Source organism: Galleria mellonella, unplaced genomic scaffold (assembly GCF_026898425.1).
Source record: "Galleria mellonella isolate WM207_F2 unplaced genomic scaffold, CSIRO_AGI_GalMel_v1 utg3104, whole genome shotgun sequence".
NCBI lineage: Eukaryota > Metazoa > Arthropoda > Insecta > Lepidoptera > Pyralidae > Galleria > Galleria mellonella.
This window is the reverse complement of record NW_026442072.1, coordinates 30807-53887: the sequence shown is the minus strand read 5'-3', so window position 1 is coordinate 53887 and position 23081 is coordinate 30807. Positions and strand designations below refer to the sequence as shown.

The following is a 23081-nucleotide window of genomic DNA, read 5'->3' as shown; positions in this document are numbered from 1 at the left end:
TGGGCGAAACAGTATACTCTGTTATGTCCATGGTACTGCTCATGTCTATAGGCGACGGTCACCACTTTCCATCAGGTGGGCCGTCAGGTTGTTTGCCATTCTAAGTTTTATAAAAAAAAAAAAAAAAAAAAAAAACAAAGCTAATACAACGGATTGTGCTCGAGGAATTATTCAATATGATGCCTACGACATCGTACGGCTCGCCATCGACAGGGAGTTCACCCTCATACCTTACAGCCTAAATGGTCGCATACAACGCGGACGCGCGGAGGGTACTGTATTTTTTTTTATGGACGACAATGAGTGAGGAATGAAGGGTTTGGATGAAAAGGCAGGTCAGTTGGCCCAATTGACGAATTCAACGATAAATTAGTCACGATAGTTTCCAGGGGGAACCGTGTGTAGGTCGACCTGATAAGGTATATTGATAGCAATGGAGACTAACTTCCCCATTACTAACAAAATCTTCCCCCTAGGGTACTGTGTTGCAAAATATTTTATACATATTAAGTGGGTCGCGCCATGAAAAGTTTGTCATATACACTTTTATAATAAAATCATATACTCGTATGGCAGGGGGGCATATTTACGGATTATTCGGATTAATTTGTCTTGTCAATGGTTTTTTTTTATACAACATAGAATGGCAAACAGGCTGACGGCCCACCTGATGGAAAGTGGTAACCGTCGCCTATAGACATGGGCAGTACCATGGACATAACAGAGTATACTGTTCCGCCCATGACACCCCCCATGCGTTGCCATTCCTGAGGACTCAGGTGTTATTCCCCTGTACCCTGTAAATTCACGCCATATCCCACCTTTCAAACCGAAACACAGCCATGCAAACACAACTGCTTCACGGTAGAAACACGAATAGGACAGAGGTACCCAAGCAATCGACTTTTGTACAAAGTCTCCCTCTCCCTCCCTCTGTTTTACATTGCCAGTAATTGACTCGGAAATTGACATAAAGTTCTTGGTGTTGACAGATTTCTGAATTCATTATCTTTAACATTATAACTCTAAAACTAACACTCGTATAATATTTAAGTTTCAATTCTACAATACGTAGTTAGAACTAAAGCTGTGACAAATATGATGTAAAGTTAGCGTAACATGTGATTCACAAATACGTCCACACAAGGATGCAAATGTGAGTAGAGTCTACGCGGCACATGAACGCGACACACCCTACTACATATTTTAGCGAATTCACAGAACTCACTGTGCTAGTCGAGTCATGTTAACCACATAATGTACGCTGGTTAAAATTTTAATATTTTAATATATTGCCTGCTTATAATACTTGCACCGTGATGAATGACAAATTCGTCATTCTAATGAACGGGTGTTTTTTATTGATAACTTTATTTACTAATGTAAATTTGTACTTATAATACCATGTAAGTATAGCTATTTAGCGGAATAGAAACTATGGGATTGGGGTACCCAAACAATTTAGTTTATACAAAGACTCAATCTCTCTTATTTTACACTGTCGGTTTTATGTGAAATTAAAATTGCATGGCATCCCTATTTATCAGTATATGCAGGCAAGGCACTAGCGAGAGGTCATAGGTGAGGTTCAAGTTAGAGCACTGTGAAAAATGCACAAAGAATTAAAAGGAAACGTTGCCAATTAGGATCCCGTAGAGGTCAACTTGATTGACTTGACAATTTGACAAACAATGGGACGATTACTCCCCATTATAAACAATCCCCCCATTACAATCCCCACCCTGCTCCGCATTTTAATATTTTTATTATGTACCCAGTTCATAGCAATACCTCAAAATAAACGTAACATTTATTGAAATCTAAATCTAATGTACCTATACTCGTGGATGCGAATAGGGGTTTGTTCGCAGGTGGCTCGGGACCGTTCTTTATGGCAGTCTATGGGGAGGCTTATGTCCAGCAGTGGACGGATAATGACTGAAATGACGACGATGACTTTCCATGTGGTGGGCCGTCAGCTAATTTACTATTCCTAGTTGCGTAAAACTTTATATAAAACAACAAACTCGTGCGATTCTCGTTACCTATAAGTAAATACGTCTTATGAGATCGTAGTACCCAATATCCAACAGCAGAGTCCGCCCGCATCACACAGCCCGCGATTCCAACTTATGTAAATAGATGCTGCAACTTTGTCCCTTACTTTTAGTATCAACACTGCTATTCGCTGCGTTTGTAACACCTCATATTAATTAAATTCCGTTATTTTCAGAGACATTATGGTTTTTTTTTTTAATGGGTGAAAACGGAATGGTAACCCGTGGTTGTTTTTATGAATCATCAAAAGATTACAGTAGCAAACTTATTATAAACATAAACAGTGATAAAATTTTTTTTTTATTATTTTTTATTAATTTCGTAATGATTTTAAATGAAATGTTTGGGAAATTAAAACCTTAAAATGTATTAGAAAAAATATATATGTAATTTGATTACATATATATATTTCACAAAAGAAAACCAACTTCAATTGTGGCAAAACGAGCTCTTTTGATTTAAAAACTAAACCGCTAAGTCGATTTTGATCAAACTTTTTTTGAACCAATCTGTAAGATCTGTAAGAATATCCTTTCAGATAAAAAAAGAACGGTTTTGTTTTTACTTTTTTTTTTATTCGAGTTATCTAATTTTATTCATTATATGATTGTCTCTAACCATAATGTCTCGGGGGAAAGGGATTGTTAGTAATGGAGACTGAGAATCCCATTGCTAGCAATATACCCAACCAGGTCGACCTCCTCGCGGTTCCCCCTGGAAACTACCATGGTTAATTCCTGATGAATTCATCATGATGGGCTAACTGACCTGTTTTCATTCTCATCTATCACCTTTCACTGGTGCTCCGCCAGCGTATCCCGTTAGCGCAGGCGGGGTTACCATACCATTTTCACCCATCAAAAAAAAAAAAACCGAATTAAGAACTGACTTCTTTTCGAAAAATACAAATAAATTGAGAATACCATAATAAAAGTCTTTACAAACAAACTTTCGACTTTATAATAGTTGTATATGTACAGCGCTGAAATACTCAATATTTCAAAGAGGGTTCTATCAGTGTTACTGTGAGTAGACGGGCCGAATCTTTAATTAACTGTAATTGTTTTCTTGTCAGCCACCAGTTGTACGAGTAGTGTGCAATATTGTTCTGAACGGCACCGTTAGTTTACAGTAGTGTGGGAGGGGCAGCTGGTTAACTGGCGGCCGTATTCTGAGTACCAGTTCAGGTGAAGATAGGCACAGTTATAATATTGGACATATTATTATATATATTTGTGTTCCATTAAAAAAATCCGATTTCAATTATTGTAAAACCAGTTTTTTTTAATTAAAAACTAAACTGCTGATACGATACGAAGAGGCCCATGCCCAGCAGTGGAGCGTTTATTTATTTATTCATTATTACAAAAGCCATAGAGCTCTTAAAATCTATATTTTAGTGTTAAATTTAGTACTTACAACGCGGATTACATTTCAAATTTACGTTTTTTAAAATATTTCTTATTAAAAAGTAAGCGTTCACATGCTCTCTCTCTCTCTCTGCGTGCGTGCGTGCGTGCGTGCGTGCGTGCGTGCGTGCGTGCGTGCGTGCGTGCGTGCGTGCATTCGTGCATGCGTGAGTGCGTGCGTGCGTGCGTCCGTGCATTCGTGCATGCGTGAGTGCGTGCGTGCGTGCGTGCGTGCGTGCGTGCGTGCATGTATGTGTGTGTGTGTGTGTGAAAGAGAGAGTATATGTAAACACACACGATTAATTAGCATACGCTAATTAATGAAGTTAAAAATTTTTTATTACAATTTTACATTCGAAACAATACAATAATTGTTCACCATCAGACGGGCTGATAGGCTTGTTTGCCACCTTAGTCGTATAAAAAAACAGCGTCACTGCAACAAACCAGAATAAGTCCCCAAAGTTCGAACATAACAAATGATCGTTCCGCATCAATTTGTCTGGAAGTCGTTAAAATCGCGTTTCCTCTTATTAATTTTTGCTCCCCTCCGCCGCGCCGGAGCACGCACTGTCTACATCCGTCTACGACCAGAAGCGCGCAGTTACACACCGATGCGCGCCGGTGATAAGAGTCGATAAAAAATGTCACGCTTCATACCATTTTATCATATGCACGCGAAGATTTACGCTGCATATTTTTTTTTTGTTTTATCACCGTGTAGTGATATTTTTTTTTATTGGGTGATGATGTAATTGTAGCCCCGCCTGCGCTAATGGTATACGCTAGCTGGACACCAGTGAGTGATGAAAGGTGAGGATAAAAAGGCAGGTCAGTTAGCCCATCGCGATGGATACAGCTGGAATTTAGCACGATGGTTTGCAGAGGGAACCGCGTGGAAGTCGACCTGATAGGATGTATTGCTAGCAATGGAGCCCTTAATCTGCATTATTAACAAACCCTTCCCTCCAAAAATGGAGTAAAATACATATCACCATTTCTTTGTTGTAAGAGATAACTATAAACTAAAAACAAAATCTTACTATTTACTTATTTATTCATTAGTACAAATATGTGTACATGGCGGACTTAATGCTAAAAGCATTCACTCCCAGTCAACCATAGGGAAGTGTCAGAATACCCGAATGTGGTACTACTAATTATTGATATACATACATACTAAAATTACATATATAAACGATATTAATATATATAAATAACAAATATACTTACACATATATGACATATACTACATTATACACGAAATTGAGAATAATATAAAGTACTATTGTAACCTTATGGAGGAAACAATAAAGAGTATCTGTCTATAAGAACAAAGCACAATATGCTAGTACAAAATAAAGCAAATTTGATATAAAAGATACATTGTATAGAGGTACATAATTCCAACCAAACCCTTGACAATTAAAAAAATTACAAGAAGAAGGTAAAAGTTTAAAGTAACTGACCACAGTAATAGGAAACTAATATCTTCAGACGTAGGGGGATAAAGGGGTTATTAGTAATGCTAAATTAGTAACTCCATAGCTAGCAATCAGGTTGATCTCCTCGCGAAACTCCTGGAAACCATCGTGCTCAGTTCCAAGTGAATTCATTACAATTAGCTAACTGACCTGCCTTTTCATTCTCACCTATCATCCATCACTGACGCCCCGCCAGCGTATACCGATAGCGCGATGGGGTTATTACTTCATTATCATTTATTAAAAAAAAATATCTCAAACATAATCTTAATATAAATAATTAATTAGTAAAGTACAATTAAAATATAATTCTAATAATATTTAATAATAAGTATATAAAACGAAAATATCTATTTGTAGTAAAAAGTTTCACTTCTCGATAAAATAGATAAATAGATAGCTACTTAAATTATGTTGGTAAAAAGTAATGATAAATATATGTTATTATCAATAAACTTTATGAATAAATAATAATAAAAAAAAACAATACCAATAGTTTTATCTACAAAGGGTGTTATTCCAAAAACCTTACACACAAGTCTCCATACGTTATGTATAAAACCCTCCACATATATACTCCTCCAAAAAGCAGCCATTTTAAATACATGTCGCTTTGGGGTGGAAAGGGATTGTTAGTAATGGAGACTGAGAATCCCATTGCTAGCAATATACCCAACCAGGTCGACCTCCTCGCGGTTCTCCCTGGAAACTATCATGGTTAATTCCTGATAAATTCATCATGATGGGCTAACTGGCCTGTTTTCATAGTCATTTATCACCCTTCACTGGTGCCCCGCCAGCGTATCCCGTTAGCGCAGGCGGAGTTACCATACCATTTACACCCATCAAAAAAAAAAAAAAAAAAAAATACATGTCGCCTGGCCCGTAAGTTCCTATCATTGAGCTGACATTTCAAAAACACTTGGCTTTGGCCCGTATCTAAAACTACCTCTAAATGAGAGATATAACAAATTAAATAAAAAAAAAATACTTATTATTTTTAATGAATAAAACGCGTCAAAACAAAACGAAATGTTTCATAGACACAAGTTAAATTAGAAAGAGAATTGCATTATGAACGCGGAATTATATGTACAAGAAAAAACTATTAACAATAATGTAGGACATATCCATGATAATTATTGGCCATGTTCATGTCATATTTGATTAAATTTATAGCAATAAATAATATATTATTTAATATACAATATTTATGGATAGTATTATTACTATATTCTTTCGGGGTCTCAAGGTTGATTGGAAGAAATCCCTTTAAGGGATAAGTCCATCTGTGTACATTTTTGTTATGACCCAATATCTATATTATAAGTGAATATATAAAAGTATATAAATAAATAAATATTAAAAAACCGACTTACATATCACTTATCATTCTAAATTTAATGTCATACTTCACAACTAGTAGCGTATTTTCCTTAAAGATTCTTACACCCTCGAACACCTTGAAAACACCACTACTACGTGTCCATTTAATTTTAATAACAATTTATTAATATACTCCCTGTATCATGCTGCTTCGACTGCGTAATTTAGTACATAAAGTATTCTATGCTAAGCTAAAATATAATCTAGCTGTGTACCAAATTTCGTTTATATTCGTTTAGTAGTTTATGCTTGAAAGAATAACATATCCATACACCAGTCCATCTGTTCATCCATCGTTACAAACTCTCGCATTTATTCAAATTTATTATATTGATTGAACAATTAAAAAAAATTAACAATAAAGTTACCTTGCTCTATACTATGTACTTAATATGTATACATTAAAATTTTTGTGTCCTGTCATTTTTATACCATCAATAGGGTCCTAAAATTGTTAATACTAAATGATACTTCTTTAATTGTTAATGTTTACAAATTGATCAAAAACTATGACGTTCTAAATAATGCTTTGCTGTGTCTCTCGCATTGGTTTACAACTAATAATCTTATGTTAAATGCTAAAAAAATAAAATGCGTAAATTTTTCTCTTTCTAAAAATCACACTTCGAATTTTAATAATGAACCTATTGATTTTATAGATTCTACTGTCTTCCTTGGAATCACTCTTGATAATAAAGCGAATGGGGTCCTCGCGTCTAAAATCTTACAACTAAATTAAGTTCCATGGTGTATACACTACGCAGGGTTAAATAGTATACTAATTGAGACTACCTGATTAGTTTATTTCAGTAACTTTCTTAGTATATTGTCCTATGAAATATAATTATGGGGTAAAGCGGTCGACATTCAAAGCATATTTATATTATAAAAACATATTCTGAGAATTTCCATTTTTTTTAATATCGTGAGAAATAAAGCTAATCAGGTATTATAGCTTAAAATTTGGTTTCCTCAACACTCGAACACAATTCTCACTCGAAAGTCACTTACGAAAGATGCGCTAATAAAGAAATCGTGTTTCCATAGTACCACCACCAAGGATTTATTCCCCCTAGACAAACTTCCGACACCATTTGAAATTCATTCTTCACAACAACGTGTGATGTAATAAAAATAGCTTCAGATATAAGGTAGTGGCCTCTGCATGATAAATTATGCACCCCTCGATCTAGAGATTGCTCGCTCGATGCATTAACGTTCCCCTTTGATATTTTTTTCTCTGTGAACCTAAATGGGAGTCAAATGCGAAATTATAATATGCAGGTAAGGTACCTGTTACATGAGTTTTGGGGATATACTAAATCTATTGTCGAGACAGATCAATCAATGAGGTAAGTGTTAGAGTTAGAAATATGTTACATATGCATAAATGAACATATCTTTTTTTTTATACAACTTAGAATGGCAAACAAGCTGACAGCCCACCTGATGGAAAGTGGTAACCGTTACCTATAGACATGAGCAGTACATGGACAGAGTATACTGTTTCGCCTATGACACCCCCCATGCGTTGCCATTCCTGAGGACTCAAATGTTATTTCTCTGTATCCAGTAAATTCACGCCATATCCTACTCTTCAAACCGAAACACAGCCATGCAAACACAACTGCTTCACGGTTGAAACACGAATAGGACAGAGGTACCTAAGCAATCGACTTTTGTAGAAAGTCTCCCTCTGGTATCTATTGTTGCCATAATATATTATATTTATTATATAGATAGATAGATATATTTATTTGCCAAAAAATTGATCCTTGATCTTGATTTTCATTTATTGTGAAGTACAAATAATAGTAAATGGTAGGTTTTTTTATGCAACTTAGAATAGTAAATAAGTTGACGGCCCACCTGATGGAAAGTGGCAATCGTCGCCTATACATATGAACAGTACTATGGACACAATAGAGTAAATGAAGTAACAAATACACTTAATCACATTTATTTATATCTACACTAATATTATAAAGACCAAAAAAAAATATACATTTATTTGTTTTTAATGGATAAACTCGAGAAGTACTCGACCAATCTTAAAAATTCTTTCACCTTTAAAAAGCTACATTATCAATAAGTGACAAGCTTTATAATATTTAAAAAAAATTGCATTTCTACAAAAATTACAATAATGAAACATAAGGTAGCAAAAAATTTGTGTATTAACTAACATATGTGTCTTGCCCCGGATTCACACAGGTAGATATGTTAGATAGTTAGTTACCCGTGCGAATCCGGAGCGAATCGCTACATATTATAATAAATATAAAAAAAAAACAATTAAACAAAAGTAACAAATGACAAGATGTTTTTTCAGACACATAATTATCCAGTTATTGTACTGTCGATTCATTATTCGAATTTTAACAGCTTCCGATTACTATGCAGCAGGAGATAAAACTATATAATTGCTATTATAAATCGAGATTCCCTAAAGTTTTTATTACTTTTGGGTTTAACTCAAAATTCTTTACGGAATTACTACTATATTTGAAACGTGAAATGGGATTGGAGTAAGCAGTCGTCAAAATTTTAACTCTAGTGCTCTAATTCACAAGTGACAATTTATTGTGACACTAATGTTTTATGACCACAATCTTACAAGTACTTCAAGAGCATTCTTTGTTCAATATCTAGCTAGTTGCTCTTTTATTGTAAACATTATTTATATATTCTAGTTCTAACTTATATGCTTTTATTGTTCTACATCTACATGTGCTTGATCTTGTATTTAACTCGATATTACTTATATCTTTGAATATTTTATTTCAAAAGGCAAAATATTAATGTAGATCTTGGTCTTTTTCTTTCTACCTCTTATTGTTCTAATGTATTATTTTTATTTATTTCATCTCTTATTAATTTAGTTCTTGTACCTTAAACACCGAGAGCTCAACTCAGTTCAGACAAGGTTCTATTACTAGTCTCAATATCATTGAGATCTTGGTATCAATTTCTTATATTCTGTTTCTTAATATTTTACCTCTTGTTACTCTAACTAAAGGTGTTTCGTTTCTTGTTGTTCTAATTATTTTTTTGTTTTATATCTCATTGTTTTTATTTGTTCTTTTCTACTATTGGTAATCACCGTCACCGCTGTCCGTTTGTAACCGAAACCACTGGCAAACAATGTCATTTCACTTGTTAGGTGGCCGAATTGATTGTCTTCTTTATAGCTGCAGTAAAAAGCGAAAGCAGTAAATGGACTCCACAGTAATTAGTTCCCGCAGAAGAATATTTCACGTTTTATTTGCGAACATTTTGTTCTTTTAAAGAATCTTTTGTCTTGTTAAGCTCTTTGCTCAACTACTTGTTATGTGGAAAGCAATAAACAAGCGAATGAAAATAAAAACTGCTTAGGAATAAAACTATATAGTAACAAATATATTTTTAGAATCATTATGAAACTTCTCATCGTATTCCACTACTGCTCATGACTCCCCCAGAGAAGGTAGAAATGAGCCTTCTATTAGCATAACAGCTACATATCTTAGATTTTGTATGGAGTTGTGCACGGCGCACCTTTTTAGGACTCGTTTTAATTTTATTAAAAAGAAGTTTTTGTTTGTGATTTGAAGTATGTATCGGTTCAGTTTTTTGTTCGTTTGCTTTTTTGCTCCGTTGGTTTGCTTTGTATATTTTTTATATAATTATATTATCTTTCTGAAAACACCGTATTTCCATACCAGCATACAGTCCTGTCGCCCACAGGGGTCTTTTTTGGCAGTTGGGTATAAATTCATGATGTATCAGATTTTTTCATAAAAATACGTGGTTTCGGTATATTATTAAATGCAACAAATTCTTATACTGTACTCAACAATGTCATTCTTCTAACAGTAAGTTCCTAAACAATGTTATTAATAAAACTGCCTCTTGCACTCAATACGCATACATATTTCTAATATAACATCATTATAATCCACATACTTCCTAAGTCACATTCCCACTTCATCCCTTACCCAATGCTTAAATTGCCAATAAATTTCAGCGTGATAATGAATATCATTGAATTCCGCCAAACCCATGTACTAACTGTGTGCACTTATTAACGCTGATTTATCCCCGTCTCGTCCTGAGGCTTCGGCGCCGGTCTCCCCTCACCTCTAAATACCATTTGCTGAATCACCCGCAGTTAATAGTCTGTAAATTTATTTATTCAACCTCTCCATGACTGTCTTTATCTGGTGATAATGTCCTGATTTACTTTGATACCGTTAATATTTGAATAATGCTACCGTCATAGTACTAATATTGTAAACTTGCAACCTACGGTTTTGTCCATAGGAAATAGGATAGAAAATACCCTAGTGCGTTAATCTAGGAATCCAATCTATGTTTGCAATTAAATTAATTTAAATCTGTGATCGAATAACTATTGACAAAATAATTATAGTGTTTTGTATAGATTTAGATGTCAGCTGACCAATTAGTGAAGGAAAGGGAAAAGAATACACAAATAGGACCAGAATTGTGGCGTGCCTCGAAGCCTAAAGCTCGGACACCCAAACTCGAAAGCTTAGAAGCGTAATAATAGCTCGCTCTTGTTGCTAGGATTAAATTACTCCAAAGCCCTGGCTTTCAAAAAATTACTCTACGCAATTAACACTTTTAAGTAAAACTAATATGTATACACAAAAAGTGTTCACTGGACACAGCAAGTGTTAGCAGATTTTGTCACAATGAGGAAGAAACGCCGCAGCATTTAATTAGTAGATGTAGCCCACTCATACAAAAATAACATATCTCCTTTGGAAAACGCACTATAGTGCGTATATCCTGAAGAAATAAAAAATATCACTATAAAAAAAACATCTTAAAATTCCTATCATTGATAGGAATTAGCAGCGAATTTTAAAACAGGGCAAAAACAAAGATTATTTTGCCTGAAAAAGTCCGTCTCTCAATAATAATAGGTTTAAAGATATAAAATTTTGATACGTAAACATCACAAAATTGCAGAATTTGCTTCCTTCGATGCTTAACTTTATTATATTTATTTTTATAAACGACTATTTAGATAAACCTTTTTAATCGTCTAGTGTAAAAAACGTTAAAAGCATGCTTTTAATAAAAAAAAAGTTCAACCCTTACATGTTTACAACATGTAGCCGTTTCTTCCATCTCTAGTTAAAAGACCGTTTAATCTTAATTAAATCAGAGATCCGTTGGTTCCGTAGCTACCACACTGCGAGGTGTCGAAAGAAAATCAAATGTCGTTAGAGGCCAATAGGCTTTGTGCGTTACACGTTCCCCTATTAGCTCATTAAGACGCCTTTGTGAGCACTCGTGGCGGAAACCACAGAGGGATTTGATGTATAATCACGATTTTCTGTGCCGACTGCCGACTCCGAAGTCCGCCAAAGTGATGGCGTTTGAATAATCACGGCAATGAAGGCCGATTGTGGTGCGATGAGCTGTGAGCGTAGAGATCGCGCCGTTTTGATTTTATTCTACACTAGCGCCCCGTCTCGGCTTCGCACGGGTGGGCATTTTTACATTTTAAAAAGTGGTTATTGTGACATAATGATAATAGTTAGACATATAGTAACGCGAAGTTTTTTGTAGTTATTGATATTTTCTTCAATATTGTAGAACATACTTTTGTTCTATCACCAATAGTTACCGCAGCGCACGCGATTAAAGATATTTTATAAAGACATTTTTCTTACACCTTGAGTTACGTTACTAAAGATTTAGTAAGAATCCCTTTTCTTTTTTAGCAATAAATATGTATATAATAATAATATACTAATGTTATAAATGTGAATGTATGTATGGATAGATTCCAGAGGGACACTTTGTACAAAAGTCGATTGCTTGGGTACCTCTGTCCCATTCGTGTTCCTTCCGTGAAGCAGTTGTGTTTGCATGGCTGTGTTTCGGTTTGAAGGGTGGGATATGGCGTGAATTTACTGGGTACGGAGGAATAACACCTGAGTCCTCAGGAATGGTAACGCATGGGGGTATCATGGGCGAAACAGTATACTCTGTTATGTCCATGGTACTGCTCATGTCTATAGGCGACGGTTATCACTTTCCAACAGGTGGACCGTCAGCTTGTTTGCCATTCTAAGCTGAATAAAAAAAATAGCTAGATAGTGGATAAGATTTATTTATTTGTTCTTTATTGAACAATAAAACTTTGTACAAATGGCGAGCTTAATGCCATATGGCATTCTCTACCAGCTAACCATTGGGTAAAAACAGAGAGCGTATGAAGGGCAGATGTGGTGAAAAATATGTGACATAAATATAGCAACATACTGAAGTAATTATACATAATAATACATAAGAAATACACATATAACACATAAATACTACTTATATCAATAATAAATTAAGTAGTTATACTAATATATATGAAATGTATACACACATATACACATACATACATATATATGCACACATATATATATATACACACATTAAATTGCATTTTTTTATTATATCGACCGCTAACTGTTCACTGCTGAACATAGGCCTCCGAATAAGAAGAGTATTGCCAGTAGTTGCCACACTTGGCAAGCTAGCAACCGCAGTTAGGCTTTGTTGACGTTTTAGGAAAGACACTGCTGCCCATTCTTCCCTTAGTACCCTTAGTTGCCTCTTACGATGCCCATGGGATAGGAAGGGATGGCTCATTTATTTATTTATTCATTAGTACAAATATGTGTACATGGCGGACTTAATGCTAAAAGCATTCTCTCCCAGTCAACCATAGGGAAGTGTCAAAATACTCGAATGCGGTACTACTAATTATTGATATACATACATACTAAAATTACATATATAAACGAATAAATATATATGAATAACAAATATACTTACACATATATGATATACACTATATTATACACGAAATTGAGAATAATATGAAGCACTCACTGCTCGGATAACGTAAAAAAGTGAACGTGAACGTTTTGTTTGAAAGACGGTTTAGTCGGTAGTCTCTTAATGGCATCATTCTGATTGGATAATAACTTTTAATTTTAAAGTATCATTTGAACTCAAAGGTATATTAAAAAAGGTTATAAAAACGTTAAACATCAAATATATCATTTGCACATTGTCAATTCTTGCTATATAATTGTCTAGAGGGACAATACGAATTTTAATGATATTCAAACTAAAAATTATATAAAAACATTTATTCCTTTTTAAAGCGAGCACAGCGACAGACGTAGGTGAAAGGTAATCACTATACGGATGTAGACGAGGTACAAAGGCTCTCTCAAGTAAAACAATGAATATAATTGTAGGCTTTTCCATTTAATATAATAAAACAAAAGCCAGCCAATATGGTCTGGCGCCACACGACCACGGTGGCACCCGTGGGTTGTCCTAAACTGTGGTACAATAACAGACAGGTCGCACAAACTACTGTTAGTGAGCGAGATTAACTTCGCAACCACGATTCGAAAGAGCTTTAAAAATCTTTACTAATAATATTATGGCATATAAATGTGAAAGTAAGTTTGTACATATTTTTTACTGCACTTGAAAATTACATTGTTAATGCATTTCTAATTGTATAATTGTTAGTTAGTGTACATTGACGCTTATCTGTGAGAGCTGTATACACCTTTAATTGATGTGTTCATATGGTCTTAAGCTTGGTAGTGAGGAGTAAGATTTTTTTGTTCAAACTTAGATTTAAGCATTTTTGAATAGTAGTTTTTCTCTTTTACTTACTAATAACATTGTATATTGTCTACTTAATTATTGTGAACATATTGTTGGTGTGTCTTTTATAAATAAATAAATAAATGTTGTAAGCAAGGGTGGATTTATCTCCGACAGAGATCTCTTCCAGTCAACCCAATGCAGTTAGAAAGCATGTTGTTAGCGGGTAGCTGAAGTGCTACGACTATTAATATTTAGAGTACATAAAAAAATATACAGTTAAATAAAATATTAAGATAGATAATAAAATATTAGATAAATACGTATACTATATATTTGTATATTTGTTACTTTATATATCAGCCTTTAACTGTTAACTGTAACTTAGATGGTTTTGCTATTTGTTGCCACGCTTGGCAGGCGGATTGGCAACCGCAGTCAGGCTTTAGAGATGTTTTAAGAGGGACGCTGCTGCCTATCCTTCGCCCTCTCTTAGTCGCCTCTTACGACACGAGAAAGGAAATCTATTCTATGCCGGGAACACATAGCTACTATTTATTACCTTATAATGCCTTAACAGCTTAACCAATCAATATGAAATTTGGTATACACTATATGGGATGGAGAAGTATATAGGCTACCTTTATTATCTCGGATAGTAAATAAGTACCGATCATGTGGATGAAGTCGTGAGTGAAAGCTAGTGAAAAATAAAAGCGAGACAACATTGCTATTTCGTGTTAAAAAAATATAAATAAATATATGTTCACGAATATAATACCTAATGGGGTGACACTAGCAGTGTTAGTCGATAGGTGAACGTATTGGAGGCCTTAGGAAATTATATTAACTAAAATACTATTGGTCCTCATTGTTTTTTTTTTTTTCTATTAGAATTAAACATAGAACTTATTAAATGTTAAACTAATCGCTATAAGTATTAAATGCAATGTATATATAATGAATGATAAGAATATATATATATATATAACAAACATTAAATACAATACAATATTAATGCACATGCCTATTATAGGTATTCACAGCATTCACTTTAACATAATTATACAGAGCAAGAAAATTAAGTAAATAAATATATAAAAATAAACATATAAACTAAGTTGTGAGCAATATCAGAAAATAAGACTACTTATATACTTTAATAAACTTATATTATAAAGACACAAATAAAAGTTAATATAATATATTCCATAAATAACACTAAGTACAATAGTGATTTTAATGACACAATATAAATAATCAAAACAACAATGAATCAACAAATATTAGCTAAATACTTATAAAACGATTAAAGAAGTACAATCATTCTATTAAAAATAACATTAGTTTAAAATGAACAAAGACATTCTGTAACATGCACAGTAAAATATAATAAAGAAATCTTTTTAAACTGCTTTCAAAATGTTTGGTAAAGAAACGCGATGCAGCTGGCCTGAACGCAAGTTAAAACTTATGTGCAACCGACTAACACCAGAAGGCTGTATCTATAATTATAAAACCAAGGAACTTTCCAGAATTAGAAAGATCTTGTGATTATTTATAAAGAAATTTCAACCTAACGTTGATACTATAGGGTCCATTTTAAATAGTCACGACTAATACAAGTATTTAGCATTAAATTTCGAGCTGGTAAAGGAATAGGTTACATGTATTTATTTTAATCCTATTTTTAAACACCTTATAAATATAAAAGCTATCTGCTACTTAAATCTGTGTGTAGAAATCATTCAATGAACAAATGATAATGAGTAATGAATTACCAGAGGGAGACTTTGTACAAAAGTCGATTGCTTGGGTACCTCTGTCCCATTCGTGTTTCAATCGTGAAGCAGTTGTGTTTGCATGGCTGTGTTTCGGTTTGAACGGTGGGATATGGTGTGAATTTACTGGGTATAGAGGAATAACACCTGAGTCCTCAGGAATGGCAACGCATGGGGGATATCATGGGCGAAACAGTATACTCTGTTATGTCCATGGTACTGCTCATGTCTATATGCGACGGTTACCACTTTCCATCAGGTGGGCCGTCAGCTTGTTTGCCATTCTAAGTTGTATAAAAAAAAATCAAATTCATATTTCCTAATTAATCTGTTATTATATAACTGATCGTCATATGGTCCCAGCATAGAATGGACCAACCCTTCCTTTCCCGTGGATGTCGTAAGAGGCGACTAAATGAATTTAATTATTGAGGAATGGACAATATCTCTTGAAACATATAAACACCCATAGACGAGACCAACACCGTAAACGTCAAAAAGAATTGTATATTCTGTAATCACAGTATATACTGTACCGCCCATGCCACACCTCATTGCTATGATATAGCAAAAGGAGGCTGTAGGTGCGTCATTCTCCATTACTATACCTACACATACATATAGTTATTAATTACGCAATAACTCGAGGGAGATAGCTGTGTTTGTTTTGCATCCAATTTAATGCGACAATCACACTAGTCTTCTCTCTTTCGCGAGGGGATCAGCAGAAATTTCTAATTTCCAAGTTAAATACGATTAGTAATGTAAATTATATAATTAAATATACGTTTTTTGGGGGGAAAAGGATTGTTAGCAATGGAGTTTGACAGCCCCATTGCTAGCAATATGCCTTATTAGGTCGACCTCCACGTATTTCCCCCTGGAAACCATCGTGAACAATTCTTGTTGAATTCGTCACGATGGGCTAACTGACCTGCTTCATCCTCACCTATCATGTATCACTGGTGCCCCGCCGGTGTACACCGATAGCGCGGGTGGGGTTACCATTCCATTGTTACCCATTAAAAAAAACCATATTTTTTAATGAGTGATAATGAAATAGTGCGCTAACGGTATACGCTGTCGGGGCACCAGTGATAGATGGCTGATGAGGATGAAAGCAGGTCAGTTAGCCCATCCTGACGAATTCGACTAGAATCAGTCACGATGGTTTCCAGGGGGAACCACGTGGATGTCGACCTGACAGGGTATATTGCTAGTAATGGGATTATTTAACCCCATTACTAACAATCCCTTTCCCCTAATTAAATACGATTTTAGATGAAAATATATGGTCCAAATTCTTTATAAAGCCTATTTTATTAACACTATTTATTAAACGAATCTTCTTTGTTGTAAAATATATATTTTATACAAGGAACACCACATGGAGTATTGCTGTCACTTATGGGCCGCAGCACCTAAATACCAGCTTGAACCTTTCGACTCGTTGCAACGACGAGCTATGAGAATTGTCGATGATCCCAGGCTCACAAGCGGTATCGAACCCTTAAGTCTTAGGAGAGATTTTGCCTCACTCTGCGTGTTCTACCGCCTGTACAATGGATTGTGGAAACTGGAAACTATCATGGTTAATTCCTGATGAATTCATCATGATGGGCTAACTGGCCTGTTTTCATTCTCATCTATCACCCTTCACTGGTGCTCCGCCAGCGTATCCCGTTAGCGCAGGCGGGGTTACCACACCATTTTCACCCAACAAAAAAGAACCCGTCAGCCAAGCGTGGTAACTACTAGCAAAACTCTCCATATTGGGGACACCTAAGTTTAGCAGTGGACAGTTAAAGGCTGATATGATAGTGAAAAAATAACGAGAAAGTTTAAAATTAACCATAATATGTTGTCTTAACAAAATAAAAAAAGTTTAATATATCTATCAAGAGCCTAGTACCCACAGTATAAGCTCTACTTAATTTAAGACTGGTAATGCTGTTTAACGTATTACATATTAAAATAAAACAATCGGAAGGGTACTTACAGCATTCAAAGCATCCATTTCGTGAGAGCTGAGCTTGTACGAAGCGTCGGAGCCCACCAGTCGCAGACTGCACCTGGAAACGAAAGCATTCATATTTACAATTCAGTTTGGGGTATTTGCAAACGAGATACATCTGCAATGGTGAAGCATCATCAACAATACACAGCATCTGTCAATAATAGCTGGCATGATGATTATTTTATTTCATCATCTCCCGTGTTGATTATTTTGTAACAACTGAATTCGCTGTTTATTTTGTCTAGCAAAATTTTAAGTTATATATTTTTTTTACAACACAGGGGGCAAACGAGCATGCGGCTCACCTGCTGGTAAGTGACTACCGCCGCCCATGATCACCCGCAACACTTACGGCATCGCAGGCTGCCGGCCTTTTAAAAAGGAATATACTCTTTTTCTTGAAGGTTATGTTGTCGTATCGGTTCGGAAATACTGCTGCTACTACTCGTATCTTGGTTCCTCATAACATAGAGTTTTGGAAGGGGGGGAAGTATTGTTAGTAACGGGAATTGCCAATCCCATTGCTAGCAATATACACTGTCAGGTTGACCTCAATGTGGTACCCCTTGAAAACTATAGCGCTTAATTCCAGGGAACTCATCACGACGGACTAACTGACCTGTCTTTTCATTCTCACCTATCATCCTTCACTGATGCTCCACCAGTGTATACAGATAGCGCAGGTGGGGTTACCATTTCATCACCATCCAAATAAAAAAAAAGTATCGCAGCTTGAAGATCAAACGAATTAGTGTGATTTTATGAAAATTACTTAAAAAAAATAATTAAACAAGCATATTACGGCCCATTTGAAACAAAATATCAAGTAAATTGTTTAGCGAAAAATTTATTTTATTATTAAAAGTTCTTGAGCATACAAAATGTTTAATGTAATAACCACCAGTTTAATTTACGTGTAATTAGATTAAGAAAACTATCAGTAAATGTATTATTGTATAATAAATAATCCTTACTAGTTCTTCATAATATTATAAATGTGAAAATTTGTTTGTTTGTTTGTTACCTCTTAGCACCTTAACGATTCAACCAGACATTATGAAATTCAGTATACACGTACTATATGTAGGAGGGAGAAAGACATATGTAGGTGCCACTTTTTCTCTGAGTAGGTAAACATATCCTGGTCATATGGACAAAATCGCAGGTAAAAATTAATAAAAAATACGCAACTTTATCTAAATAATGTAGCCAATGAAAAATAGTGACCCAAATTATAATAATACGCATAAGCCATTTGGTAGCGTGCGAGTTGGCACGATATAGCCTCTTTAATTATAAACATTCATAAATGTTGGTAAGTGAATTTGTGAATGTATGGCCCCGGGCGGCAGGTGTGGTCTCACTGACAGCGTTTACAGTTTTTGTCTGTGCATTTTTCACTCATTTACTCTTTATTGCATTAATTGGCAGTAAATTATTAAAGTAATACATTATCGACTTTGTTTCACAAAAAAACCAACTTCAATCGTGACAAAAACAGTTATTTTGAATTAAAAATTAAGCTATTTAACTAAACTGCATAAAATTTCCAAAAACCCAATCTAAAAGTATAGCCCCCTAAAAATAAAAAAATTCCTAAAGCGGTTTACAAATTACAGTGTTATGAGGTAACAAACATGAAAAAAAAAACAACCGACTTGAAAATATTTCTTCTCTTTTAAATTTTGTCTTTTGAATGTTATTTTTGAAAATGCGGTCTTATCGGAGAAAAATCTGAGAGCCAAACAATGTGTTTAATTTTTTCCACGGAGAGACTGCATAAATCTGCTTCCATGACTCACTTCAGTCTCATCTATTCTTGCTAGAAAGCAGCTGTTCTCGAAAGCAGTGTTTCAATTTACAGAGTAAAATATTGCAGTTAAATTGCTGGATCCTTAAGGTCAAACTTAAGAATTATTGGTATTAACTTCATCTATGTATTTCAAATGGTGGTCAATTTAAATTCATAAAATCTCAATCATGCTATCCTAACCTTTAACAACTTTTATAAAACTAGACATTTCCAAAGGCGACGATTTCCATTTCTAATAGACCCGTCAGTTAATTTAACGTTTATTATTAACAAAGATTGTTGTAATTCTTCCATTAGGCAGTGTATATTTTAATGCAAAAATAATAACCAGATTTGGGATCATCAGAGGGAGACTTTGTACAAAAGTCGATTGCTTGGGTACCTCTGTCCCATTCGTGTTTCAACCGTGAAGCAGTTGTGTTTGCATGGCTGTGTTTCGATTTGAAGGGTGGGATATAGCGTGAATTTATTGGGTACAGAGGAATAACACCTGAGTCCTCAGGAATAGCAACGCATGGCGGGTATCATGGGCGAAACAATATACTCTGTTATGTCCATGGTACTGCTCATATCTATAGGCGACGGTTACCACTTTCCATCAGGTGGGCCGTCGGCTCGTTTGCCATTCTAAGTTGTATAAAAAAAATCATCAAGATAAAGGATTCTGAATGGTCCCGAATCTGCTATCTGAATATAGTCAAGTATTGTTTACAAAAATACACGCAAAAGCAATTTGGTTTATTGTTTTTACAATCATATTATTATCATATATAATAATAAATATATATATAATATGTAAGTACTAGTACTATACTGTTATTGTACACACACACCTCTTATTGTACACACACTGCCCGCTGGTAATTAATGCTCCGTTCCACTCAAAGTTTGGTGGAAGAGAACTCTTATAGAGTTCAGCTCACCTGTTGTATATATTTATTTAATGTGGACATTAACTATGTAATTTTTGTGTACAATAAAGTATAAATACACAAATGCGAAAGTTTATAAGTTTTAATGGTAGAATAGTAGTTTTTTTTTTTCACGAAAAACTTTTGGATGCATTTGAATTAAATTTAATAAATTATATCCTAACTTAACACATAGGATACTATATGTACTAATTCACGCGGACAAATCTGCGGGATACAGCTAGTGAAATAGTATATGTGCTTCCTTCATTTTTAACAATAAAGTAGGTATATAAATAAATTATCGCTGAAAGCCCGAAGTGGCGCCCCGGTACGTGCAGGTAAGACAAATACGCTCATTTCCTGCGGAGAGCGCGGCGAGCGTCCGTGCGCCGACAAATAATATTGTACCGCGGGAGGCCTTATTCGGGAAATGACGCCTTTGACCTCATACGCCAGCGGGATCTAATTTTTATTGCCATTGTATCGATAACGCTATAATGTCCAAAAGGGAAGGGTCGCCTTCATGTGTCTTTCTTCGAGAATCCAATATTTCTGATAATTCATTTCACAATCAATAAGTTTTATCAATATTTATTATTGTTATTATTATTTCAGCCCTTACTTGTACACTGCTAAATGTAAGGCTTTCCCATAAGGAGATTTTTAAAATTAACATAGATAAAACCTCAACAGTTTTAGGTTATACACAATTTATGACTGTTATTAAATATAATACATAGATTAAGTAAGTCAGCAATATGGCGGGAAGTCGCTCTGATTTCCCGCCAAAACTTGTTGATTTACTTTTTTTATTTACACTACAGAATAAGGCCACGATAGCGTCGAGACTAACGGCAGAAAGTTTACGGATGTGTTTTATTTATGACGCTTATGCGGTAAGAAATTCAACCTTATACTTTTAAAATAGAATTATTATTACGAAAGCTATAGAGGAGATTGCTTTTGACGTTTTGTTTTCTTATTCTATGGTTTTTCTTTATTTTTTTTTATGCAACTTAGAATGGTTTTTTATACAAGTTAAATGGCAATACCATGGACATAACAGAGTATACTGTTTCGCCCATGTTACTCCCCATGCGTTGCCATTCCTGAGGACTCAGGTGTTATTCCTGTGTAACCTGTAAATTCATTGCTATATGTAATATTCCCACCCTTCAAACCGAAACACAGCTATGCAAACACAATTGCTTTACGGTAGAAACACGAATGGGACAGAGGTATTCAAGTAAACGACCTTTGTACAAACCCTCCATTTGGTAGACAAATTGTGCAGAATTGCATTTTTTATATTTTTTTTTATTATTATTATTATTTTTCCATTATTGTATTATTATAATGTTCTATTTTTGGTTTTTGGTGAATGTATTGGTAAATGTGTAAAGCACAGAAAAATAATAGTCCTTACTACAATCATTCTTATGCAATAAATTTATAATTAAATCAATGATTACCATGTAAATAGTGGGGGGAAAGGGATTGTTAGTAATGGAGACTGAGAATCCCATTGCTAGCAATATACCCAACCAGGTCGACTTCCTCGCGGTTCTCCCGGGAAACTATCATGATTAATTCCTGATAAATTCATCATGATGGGCTAACTAGCCTGTTTTCATTCTCATCCATCACATTTTACTGGTGCTCCGCCAGCGTATCCCGTTAGCGCAGGCGGGGTTACCATACCATTTTCACCCATCAAAAAAAAAAACCATGCAAATAGTCGATCCTCGATTGTCGTACAATGATAAGTACGTACAAGTAAGACGACACCAGACAAAATGCCCGCGGCGCGGTCGTCTGCTGGCGCTAGTTAATATTCGTCTCGAGGACCGCCCTTGAGCCGGGGCCCGGTAACACCTGCCTGCCAATTACCGGCCCACACTTAAGGGATCTAATGAACGGCACAGTGTAATGTCATCAGTGATGTATTATAATTTATAGATCGACGTAATGACGTCACAAGGCATGTTTTACGCCAAATTCTGAAATTTTGACAAGATTTTTCACGTTTGATATACACATAGTATATGAAACGAAGAAGGCTCTATACCTACTTCCTACGATTGTATTCCGACCACAGAAACGAAGTCGCGGGTAAAAGCAAATAGTAAATCAACAGCATTTTTTCACATGTAAATTACAGAAAACAAAGTATGTACTTCCCTTTATTTGGAGGCGGTTTAAATTTAAAAACGATGTCGCGTTCTCAATTCGATTCGTCGACATCGATTGCCAATCATTCATATCAATAAATCGATTACCACAATCGACCTCTCACCCAATAAACGCTACACTTCACGTTATGCAAGTGTACAGTTTATGTCGTTGGAAACAATAAAGAGGCATGCCTTCACTTGTTATATTTTTCACACGACATCCTCCTTAAAAATTACTGGATGTGATACTTTATTGTTAAAAGAATAAAGCTGATAATCGATTGGTTATACATCAAAAATAAGAAATGTTCAATTCGTCTGAATTAGTTTTTGTTTATATTACTCAAAAATTTCGTTGTTTTTAAATCGATTTTGGTAAATATTTATCTGAAAGGATATACTTA

At 34.8% G+C, this 23081-nt stretch overlaps 1 protein-coding gene across 1 annotated transcript in view; it reads right to left on the bottom strand.

Moving 5' to 3' along the window:
* LOC113510286 (kinesin-like protein CG14535) overlaps positions 1–17943 on the bottom strand; it is a 403744-nt gene extending 385801 nt beyond the window's left edge. Inside the window, exon 1 of the mRNA XM_052895783.1 lies at positions 17759–17943. Coding sequence (XP_052751743.1) covers positions 17759–17851 — 93 coding nt within the window. The 5' untranslated portion in view covers positions 17852–17943. The remainder of the gene's footprint in view (positions 1–17758) is intronic.
* Positions 17944–23081: the final 5138 nt, after the last annotated feature.